General features: G+C 29.8%; 1 protein-coding gene across 1 annotated transcript in view; it reads right to left on the minus strand.

Moving 5' to 3' along the window:
- The window catches only part of LOC107454205 (sialin), a 29,577-nt gene extending 18,479 nt beyond the window's left edge, over window positions 1–11,098 (minus strand). The window contains exons 1-3 of the mRNA XM_016071315.4: window positions 10,673–11,098; window positions 6,161–6,345; window positions 2,073–2,306 (exon numbers count right to left, since the gene is read on the minus strand). Of these exons, the coding sequence (XP_015926801.2) occupies window positions 2,073–2,306; window positions 6,161–6,345; window positions 10,673–10,877 (624 nt within the window). The 5' untranslated portion in view covers window positions 10,878–11,098. The remainder of the gene's footprint in view (window positions 1–2,072; window positions 2,307–6,160; window positions 6,346–10,672) is intronic.
- Window positions 11,099–11,636: the final 538 nt, after the last annotated feature.

The following is an 11,636-nucleotide window of genomic DNA, read 5'->3' on the forward strand; positions in this document are numbered from 1 at the left end:
AAGATTTTATGAAATAATATATATTTCATGATAACTGTTGCATAATATACTCAATATTATACATATAGGGAATTTTAGGGATTTTTTTTGTCATCAAAATACAAAACTTTATTACACTTATAACTGCAAATGTTTTGTAATACTTTTCATTTATAAACGACATTAAATGAACATGAAATGTCTTTTTTATTATATTAAATCATAATTTTGAATAGTTATGGACAAGTAATTTAATATTGATGGTTAAAAGAATTTTTTAATTTAAAAACCGAGTTCTAAATAAAAACAAACTGAAAAAAAAAAAAGCTTTAAAATGATTATTATAAATGAGGCTTGGTTCATTTTGTATTAGTCATACTTATTTAAATATTCAAGCAAGCAATAAATTATGTAAAAATTCTACTTTAACAGGGATTTTTTTAGGAAACTTACTCAATTTTAGGGAATATTTTAAAATGTACAAAAAACCAGGAGAATTTTTATTAAACCAGTAGACCAGGTGAAACAGTAGTCAACTGGTAAATCCAATAGAGTTTGCAGCTATGTAAATACAATGTGAATGTTTCCTACTGATTTACTATCAAGAATAATTGAATAACTCAGAAGGAATAAAATACATAAAATAATTATATTACTTGTGTTTCCTTACACTATTGTCCTCACACTATTTGTTCCTTACACTATTTTACTTCTTACAATAAAAACTCCAAATCTCCCATTTCTGCATACCACTAGCTTTGAAAACCAGCATGCACAAGCGTTTGGTTTTACAAAAATGAATTCGATAAAGTAAATATTCTACTTTCCCTTTAATAATATGCTGGCCTCAAAAAAATTTCTACAGGCTTCTCAAAGTTTTTATTTTTTTTTTTTATTTCACCTTAAATCATTTGGATAAAATTTTCTAAAATAAAAGAAAAACATTTGGTTCTTAATTTATAAAAAATTTGCTTAAGCACAAAAAAATGTGTCCATTTAAACTTTTAACAGGGTAAAAGTAATAAAAGTAGAGTTTTCCTGTAGCTGAGAAATATTTGTCTTAATTTAATATTTTTATTAATACTAGCATTACTGAGTAAAACTGCTGGCTTAGCACGGTAGAGTATCATTCACTTCAAAGATTTATGAAAGCTATTACAGGGTGCGTAGCCAAATTTTTCGACAAAAAATAAGCACCTTCTAAGCACTTTTCAAGCACTCAAAAATATTTTTAAGCACTTTAAAAATATATATATATAAGTAGGCAGGGTTGGCAAGTTTTTGACAATTGACGGTTTAATCCGGATTTAACCGTCATGTCAAAAAAAAAAAACTTTAGTTTTGCAAGGAAAAGTTTTTGACAATTGTCAAAAATCATGAAATTTTGAATCATAAAACTAATGGCGTTTTCATACGCTAAGAACCGATGGTACGCCGAAATAGATTGGGGTTGAATTAATTGTGAAAACATTGAATAGAACAGTATGAACAGTGTCTTTTTGCATGTTAAAATCAACAGGGTAAAGGGAAAATTAAGCACTTTTTAAAAACAACCAATGAAAAAAGCACCTTTAAGAGCTTTTAAAAAACGATAATAAAAAATAAGCAATTTTAAGCACTTTTTAAAAACGATACGCACCCTGTATTATGCTGCAGTATTTTAAAACTTTTTACTTAATTTTTCTTATTCCCTATAAAAGGAATAAACCGTATGGGGGCAATTCATTTTATCTTGCAGTAAACATAAAATTTTCCTGTAGCTGAGAAATATTTGTCCTTATTATTCATTATTTTTATTTGTAGTAAAAATATTGAATAAACTGATGGTTTTACACAGCAAAACATACTCATTTCCAAAATTTATGAGAATTATTATGCGGTTGTAATTTAAACTTTTTTACTTATTCTTCCGATTCCTTATAAATGAAATAATCTGTATAGATGCTGAAATAACCAGTTTTATTAATCCTTAATTTTGATGAATTTACTTCAAATTTGATCAAATTTGATCAAATTACTTCAGATTTAATCAAACTTGATGAATTTATTTGCTGAAAATACCAAATTTTAGAGATTATTAACACCCACCTTACCTCTCCGAGTCCTTCACAAACTCTCAAAACAATAAGGGGCACAACACCCCATCTGGCAGCTATGGGCGTCAGCAATGTTAAAACAGAGGTGCAAAGTACTCCTAACCCAAATAGCCATTTTCCACCAAATTTTTCGGCCATTCGTCCACCAGGAACTTGAGTGAGTAAATACCCATAGAAGAAAGAGCCTAAGATCGTTCCTTGGGTATTGGAATCCCATTTAAATTCACCATCCTGAAAAATAATTTTATTCAGATATAATAGTTTAAGCAAATATAAAAAAAGAAGAAGAAAAAGGCGAGTCGCTTATGGCTCAGGGGATAGAGTGTTCGCCTTCCAATGAAGCGAACCGGGTTCGAATCCCAGTCGATACGAATTCTGTGTCCGGCTTGCACCAACCGCAGTGCTGACGTGAAATATCCTCAGAGGTAGATGGATCATGGGTTAGAATCCCCTTGCTGTCAGGCTAACCCTGGGAGGTTCTCGTGGTCTTCCTTTGCATGTCACGCAACAGCGGATAAGTTCCTCCAAAGAAATCTCCACGAAGGCAAATTTCTCCAATACTCGATCCGGAAGTTCCCTTGTCTTCTGGAAAGGGTTTAAAATTACAGGGCTACGGAGTTGAACATTAGATGTCGTAAACCCAAAAAATTTTGTCGGCTGTTCAACGACGGTTATAAAAAATTTAAAATATATATATATTAAAAAAAGCCATAGCTAGGCCAAGATAAAAAAAGCTTTACATTTTTCATTAAATTATTTCTTAAGCATATAAGGATTAACAGATTTTTGGTTGCAAAATTATATGGAAAAAATATATAAATAATTAAGTTGTATATAACTGATAAAAATTGTTGATAAGTTTCTATGCCCAAACAAATTATAAGCAGGGTCTATAAGCAAAGTTTTAGTCTATTGCAAAAAAATGCTACAAAATTTTTTATTGAAAAAAAAATTTCAAAACTTCATCAAGTTTTTCTCAATAAAAAAAAAAATATAAAAAATGGAATAGAAAATAATACCTGTAGAAAAAAGTTTTGGAATAACAATATATAACACAAATGACTTTATGACTCAATTTCTTTCCTTATTAGTTTGAATTCCTTAAATTTGTGAGCAGAATCTTAAATTTAGTTTAATAAATTATTACTTCAATATAGTTTGGTTTTAATTATTTTAAACATGCTGAGTTATTCAAGAATTGCGTTAAATCAAGTGAATTTTTTTCTATGTAAGAGAAAAAAATATAACAAAATTTTAATGATAAAAGTATTCTAAAACTATATTGAAAAAATTTTTGTAACTAAAAAATATTTTTTAAAAAGCCAAAATTAGGCCAAGATAAAAAAAAAAAAGCTTTAAATTTTTCATTAAATTATTCCTTAAGCATATAAGGATAGATTCTTAGTTGCAAAATTTTTATAAAAATATATAAATAATTAAGCTGTATATAACTGATAAAAATGGTTGATGAGTCGTTATGCCCAAACAAGTTATAAGCAGGGTCTATGAAAAAAAAAATTTTATTGTAAAAAAATGGAATAGAAAATAATACATGTTGACTAAAGTTTTGAAAGAACAATATGTAACACAAATGACTTTATAAGTCAATTTATTTACTTAATAGTAGTTTGAATTTAGAAGTTTATGAGCAGAACCTTAAAATTAGTTTCATAAATTATTATTTCAATATATTTTAATTTCAATTATTTTAGACATATATGCTAATTTATTCAAGAACCTTGCAAAATCAAGAGAATATTTTTTTTCTTCCTTAGAAAAAAAATGTAAAATTTTAATCTAAAAGTATTTTGAAAAAGTTATTGCAACTAAAAAAAAAAATAAAGCACTATATTGGAGGAAATTTTATACTATAAAAACTGTGCTCTAACGAAATATTAGGCTCTGAGAATTTTCTACATCCCTGGTTATAAGTACCCAATAATTTTAAGCAAGTTATGCTAGTTACAGTCAAGTTTCGGAGAAAATAAGAATAAAAAAATAAGTGAAAAAAAAACTTAAAGTATACTAAAAGAAAATCATAACACATCAAGAGTGATTAAGTAAAATACATACTTGTTAATACAATTCAGTAACAAAAGAATATCATGTCTGTGGAAGTATTGCCACTAAAACTCTAGCACTTTATAAAATCAAACTTGCTCAAATCATTTCATTTATTACGTTGCAGTCATTTATTATGTCACCTTGTCTTTAAATTATCATTTATTAACATAATTCTTATTTCGAACTTAATCATTCATTAGTAACTGGAATCAAAGTAACAAAACTAATGAATAAATACTGTCCTAAATCGTAAAACAATTGCTCAATAATAGTATATCTCCTATGCAAGTATATGATTATAGACTTAATTTTGACAATAACTCCCATTTTTATCAGGTGGGAAAACAGCAGAGATGCAAAAAAAGAAAAATATTTAATTGAGTAACTAGATTTTTAAGCAACTAGCGATAAACATTAAAGAAAAGATAAGTATCCATTAATAAATAATTTATTCATAACAAAAATAAAGAAAGAAATTATAAATAAATAAAAATAATTAACCTTACAAAAAAATGCAAAAAGTATGCTACATACATAAGTTACAATTTCATGAAAGTGAATCATCCTTAGCGATTAATTAAAGAGATTCACATAAATTTTTTTCATTCCAAATTATTATTTTTTTTTTTATACACATCATAGGCATAATAGGCATTACATATTTCCTAGCTTTTGAAGTTTCTTAAATTTATTTTTTTTAAATCATTCTTAATCGAATTTTAATTAAATTAAACCAATTATTTAATTTTTATTACATTTTACAAAAAGCTAGTATAAATATTTAATTCTTTTCTTTACAATCAATGTAACAGCTAACTTTTTATTTTAAAACAAATGTAAAACTCATTAATTCACTGTCAAAGAACAAAATCTATTTATAACTCTTTATCCTCTATCACTTACCTCAAAAATTTTAAAGTTACATGGTTATACTAATTCTCACAGTCTTTTTGGAAATTAGCCGTAGCCAAATTATTTTCAAATTTAATGTTGGGTTGGCTTTGTTTTTGGCGATTTTCTCTTTCGATAAACCTCAGATCATGGATCTCTTCCCATGCTCCTAACTGTCTATTGGAAACAATTCCCTTACTTTTAATTTTGAATTCTTTGCATTAGTACTGGAGGTTTAGGCCCTCATTGTTTGTCGAGCGTTGTTTAATGATTTTCTTGATGAGAAAACAAGGATGAATCGCTTGATCCATTTAAGAGACTTTCTTATTTCATACTTTAGGAATGTGGCTCTATGTTCATTATAATAAGATTTACATAATAAAAAAAATTTTCCTAAATGATTTTATTTATTTTTCTGCGGATAAATATCCAAAATGTATCGGCTATTATGTGCTTAAAACTATGATGATGCTACCTCCACTAACCACTAAATTAGACTAACCACCCCCACCATACATACGATAACTCACAATTAAGACACAGATGTTGGAATCTCATTTCTAGTTCAATCCCCACACTGGTTTTCCAATGGGGAGAAACATGGTTTTACATCTTCAGAAGCGTCCCACAGTAAACTGATCGTAAAAACACGGTTCCCAGTAGAACACTGAAGTCAAGCATTGCTGGCTGCGGTTAGTCAGCTAGTGGGTGACCACTTTGATCAGCCTGTGTCGGCCCAAGGGTGCATAGTTTAGGTCTTCGTTAAGCTGTTGTACCATTGAGTGCTAAACTTCTAGCACAGGTCGTCTGGCTACCAAAGCAGGTAAGCTATAACATCTGCAGGCGATCAAAATTGTGATGGCATGTCTTCGGATAATCTTTAGGGACATTTCCCAGACCTACGCCAATTGCCCCTTGTGCGACGTAAATAAAGTACCAACCTACCATCTTCAGAAATGAATAATAATAAAAAAGTAGAAATTAGACATTTAAAAAAAAATGGAATCAAAGAAATATACAAAAAGCAGTAAATTGTGAATTCGGGGAAGATTTTTACCCTAATGGTTTATATTTAACAATAAAAATACCAATCAAACAAGTTCAATAATTTAAAGTCAAAGCACCCTTACCTTTATTTTATGAGTATCATTTAATGGTCCAACAGAACATTCACTAACAACAGTTGTATTGGTATCTATATTAACCATTGCCACCATAGCAACACTTAAATTGACCCTTAAAGCATAGACATTGCAAAATCCAAGAAATCCCAGAATCGTTAAAACATGGCGAGCAGGAATATTTTTGAAATAATCTGAAAGAAATAGAAACAAATTTTGATAATTAAACCACAAGTTTCTAGACGCTTAAAACACGAATAAGCATAAACTGTGGCTAGTTAATATTGACTAGATTTTTAATAGCTCATTTTAAGCACTTCTTATGTTAGATTATAACATTTAAAAATTAAGCAGTGAAAAATAAAAGATATTTGAAAGCAAAAATATAATGAATATAAGGTATTTTTTATACTGTTTTGAGAAAACCAAAAATCTATCAAAATAGTTGATACAATTAGCTAGGTACCAGAAAACACCTGAAAAAAATTGTCAAGTTGTGTCATTGCATTAGCCAGTAACTGATTTAACTCAGGTTGACTTTTGTGTTTATTACAATTAATTTTGAGTTAATTATGCGTTTGTCATGTGTTTTCATTGTTTGTTAAGGTAATTTTGTTCCTTTTTACTCCTTGTTTATGTCCACTTAAAGCTGAACATTGTATATGGATTAATATTTCTAATAAAGCCATACGTAACAACACAACAATTAATTAACACAAATTAAATTAAATATACAGAAAACAGAACTTAATTTATTATTATTAACTAAATAATAATTACCTTACTTACTGCTTAAAAACTTAGTGACCATTTTGATACAAGGTTTTTTATCTTGTACCCAGATAACTGATAAGTACCTAAACTTTTGGTCTATATCTGCCCACAGGGACCGGGAAACCGGGAGAGGGGACCTTAGCCCCCTCACATTTTATAGATTTTGAGGCACAGCCCCTTCTAATATTATGATTTTTTACTCAATATTTTAGTAATGAAATTCAAAATTAAGAAAAATAGATAATTTTATTGTGTCTAAATTTAAAAAATAAATGTCTATTTCGACCAAGCTTTAACTGTTATGATGAAAACTGCTACCAAATCTTCCCTTAATTCCCCCTCCATCACTTCACCTCACCCCCATGAGCACATCTCAAAATCTTGCATCAACAATTTTATTAAAACATTGATAACATTTTGTGGATAAATGCTTCATACTTACAATTTTTTCTTGCTCAAATTTCAGGTATTTTTCAATTATTTAAGAAATGTTTTTGCTTGGCACATTTTTGAATTTCTATCTTCAGCTTTTTTGGTTTGCTACCAAACTCATTCCTGTAGTATGACTATATATAAGAGTTCTATAAAAATGTAACATTTAAAAAAAAAATACAAGATTTTCAGACGAATTTTGTCAAAATGAGGGTGCGACAAAATGGTTGACACTAGTTACAAGAGTTAATCAGTGCGCACAGAAAGTTTTTCATTTTATCTAAGTCTATATATAGACAGTCAGACCTCAATATAAGGTCACCCTAAGGGACATCGCAAAAGTGACCTTATAAGAGGGGTGACCTTTTAACCGATTCATTAGCAGTTCGTAACTAAGCACGTAAATAGTACACACTATGATTTTTTAGAAATGGTAATACAAACGAAAACGATCGGCCATAAATTATCTATTTAAGTAAATAAATTTTAACAGAATTAGTAGCGAATTATAGAAAGTTAGATTTTTAAATTTTTTAAAATTAAAATAAAGCTGTTTACAAATTTTCTCAAAGTGTACATACATACATTACATCTTACCTTATTTAAAATAATCATTTATGCTGGTCTGTCTCGTTTTTGGTTTCATTTTTCGAACAATGCTTTCTAGATTTTGTAACTTCTCAAAATGTTCCTCAGCTCCCTCATGGTTTGTAAAACAATTTCGTGTGACATTTGTTGCATTGAAGGCTTCCACTTGGGTTACAGCTACAATCTCAGGGTCACTGTCATTGTCCTCACTGTCCACAACTTGTGAAACAATTTCAGAAATTGCAGCTTGTTCGTTGGCTGCAACATTTTCCTAGAACTCGAGAGGGGTAATTGCCTTGTAAGGAAGTTAAATAGGCTTTTGTTATAAAAGAGCTCGCCTCACCTCAGATAAAAATGACCTTATAAGCGATAACGATTTTTAAAACTTGACCATATACAGTGAATTCGCGATAACTCGAATCTGATAGGACTGACGAAAAACTTCGACATATCGGAAGTTCGACTTACCGTTAGTTTCGGTTTTGGACTTTCAAAATATTGTCGGATTATTTAATTAATGCTTATTAATTACAAATCTTCTAAATGCTTACAATATTTAAGATCATTTTTCTGACAAGCCATTTACGATAAGACTGTTTGAAGCACTTTATGATACCCTGATCCATCGGCTGCAACTTTGCTGTTGTGTTTGGTGGTAGAAACTGCAAGTTTACTGCTTTCAAATTAGGTAGATAACTATGCGCTGTGCATTTTTCCATAAAGAGTATCACTTTTTTTTTTTTTTTAGCGAAGAATTTCCGATCCAATTTTCTTTCATAGTCTTCAAATAAAACTGATGTCATCCAAAACATTTTGTTAGACTTGTAATCCAAAGGATACGTTTTTACATTCCTGAAACATCGGGGATTTTGGTATTTTCCGATAACAAGTAAGGGCAATTTCTCTGTCCCAGACGCATTTCCTCCAACTAGGACAGTCAAACGTTTCTTGCTCATTTTACCCCCTGAGCAGTTTTCATCCTTAAACATCCTTAAACATTCGGAAGACATTTAAAAAATAAACCCATTTCATCAATATTGAAAACATCATTTTAACTGTATCCTTGAAGTAAATTTGGTAACGTTTCATTTAACCACTGTTCACATACTTCAAGAGGGACAGCTTTAGCTTCTCCATGAAGAGTGCGAAAGACATTGTGTGTGTGTTGCTAAGGAAGGGGCAAGATATCAGCTCCTAGGTTTTTTTTTCTTGCTTTAAAAGATCCAAAAAAAATCGAGTTAAAGGGAGTAAAATTCGAGTAATCGAGAATAATTAACATGAAATTGAAGATAAAAGGGTCGGGACCTCATAAAAAAAATCGAGTTATAGTAATATTCGAGTTATCGTACTTCGAGTTATAGCGAATTGACTGTATATACGATAATCTGTAACAAGGAATTCCTATTCAGTGAGCCGGGACATTGGAAAAGTGACCTTATATGCGGGGTGACCTTATATCGAGGTCTGACTGTATATATATATACAGTATAACCACTGGACAAGAGTCCCTGGCGGAACTATGCTGTATCTATGACTGGAACTATGACTGGTGTTAAGAGGTAGCTGCCATTCAGAGTTAGTTATAAATGAATTGGTTGTTAAAAAATAATTATCATACAGCACCAAAAAACAAAAATTTAAAAAAAATTTTTTTTAAAAATGCATAATACACAAACGATGACTAAAGTTATAGCTAACTTCTTTACATTCATACTATTATTACCAACTACATGAATTGAAATCTGGCAGATGACACATTACGAATTGTCTACGTTAAAAGAACAAGATACCTGTAATTCTGGAAGATCAGACATGAGGAATGCACTTCATTTGTGATATGAACTGACGAAATTATGATTGACTTTTGCATGAATGCTTAACAATTTCAATAGAAAATGAAAAGAACAAAATTTCTGCAATTCCTGCTGACCACCCTTCCTGTTTATCTATAGTAGGTGCAAATGAATTGCCCAATCTATGATTCTCTATTTTATAAATACTTAAAAATTTCTAACAATGATTTAAATGTATATAAAAGATGGTAAAAGCTATGATTAGTAATAATGAGTTAAAATATTGCAGACCAAAGATGAAAAAATGGAAAAAAGTTGACTACCATGATACACAACTCATGCTAGCAGCAAGGAGTGCCCTTTAATCAGAAATCATTGATTTAAAGGTTCCCTGTAGTGTAAATCCTATGGAAAAGTTTTGGAACCATAAACATATGGTCATTCATCAGAGGTTTCCATTGTCTTGAGGCAGTCTTTAAAGGAAGTTTAACTGCATATAAATATATGTAAATAAAATAAATTAAAAAAATTGGGCATTTTAGAAGTGAAAAAAATCATGCCCAAAAATACCACAGTTAAAATATTGAAACTGAACACTTTGTAAAAAATAAACCAACTACTTAAATCAATTTCAAATACGAAACTACTCAACCAACTAAAAAATAAGAGCATGCCTTGCACTGTTTTTCAAGGGAAAATAGAAAGTTAGAGGGTGTTTTTAGAAAACATATGGTAACAAGAAAACATCAACTAAACTTTGTAAAATAGTAAATATACATCATAAACAAAAATACATCATACGTTTTGATAGAATATAGATATGAAAATGTATGTATAAACCAAAACATAGGTGTAATGTAGATATTTATAACAATAACTGTAGAACGGTGTTTTTATATATATGTGACTTATGTACTCATGTACGTTTATTTACCTTTCCATCCTGAGCTTTGAGAAGACACTAATTTAGTTTTATCTTCATTATCCATGTTTGTATTAATACTATGTTCACGATTTCGGACTAGAGGTGTTTCATCGTTACCGCTGTCAGATGATAAATTTCGACTGTGTAGATTAGTGACAGCTAGCGCAACAGTTCGCGCAACTTCTCCGGCATCAAAGTCCGGATTGATTTCCATGTTTGAGATTCTTATGAATTATATCACACTTCCATAGTTTAGTTGTTAATAACTAGAGCAGAACATATGATAGATACTTCATTCACTTTTTACATTGAACCGCCATGCCAGCGCGAGGCGTTGACGTCACCTGTTGACCATAACAACAAACGGACTGAGAGGGTCAATGCGCACCACGATCAAAAATCCTACCGTTCGAAAAATCACTTTCTTGTAGTGTCGAAAGAAGTTGAATGCACGGCGCAAAGAATGGAATCGTGATGTGGATCTAAGAATGAAAAAAACTGGAAAACCTTGAAATGACAAATGAAGTCAGAAATTTATATTTTTTTTCTTGGATTACGTTACCTGTTGAGACTCTATGGTTGAGAGTAGGTGAAAAAGGAAAATAATGTCAGGTACAAAGAAAAAAAAATTTTATGATGCGCAATGCCACATTATGCAGCGTATAAAAAAAACTCCAGTTCTTTTTAGTTTGTAAACAATTTCCATACAATAATTATGACGATTTTATCGTGAATCTAGAATTTAAATAAACTCATCAACATCATTAAAATTCGTTGTTGGTAAATTAAGATATAATTTTTTCGTTAGAAAAAAAAAAAAGCCTCAAAATCGAGAAACAAAACCTTTTAGAAATTGAGACAAAATAATTGTTATCCTTATAAATTATACAATTTATAATTAATAGAATATGCTTTAAGCAAATGCTTTATGATTAATTAAGCATATGCTTTAATTAATCATTGCTGAGAAAGA

Source organism: Parasteatoda tepidariorum, chromosome 4 (genome assembly GCF_982258835.1).
Source record: "Parasteatoda tepidariorum strain Cologne lab strain chromosome 4, Ptep-v5.0, whole genome shotgun sequence".
Classification (NCBI taxonomy): domain Eukaryota; kingdom Metazoa; phylum Arthropoda; class Arachnida; order Araneae; family Theridiidae; genus Parasteatoda; species Parasteatoda tepidariorum.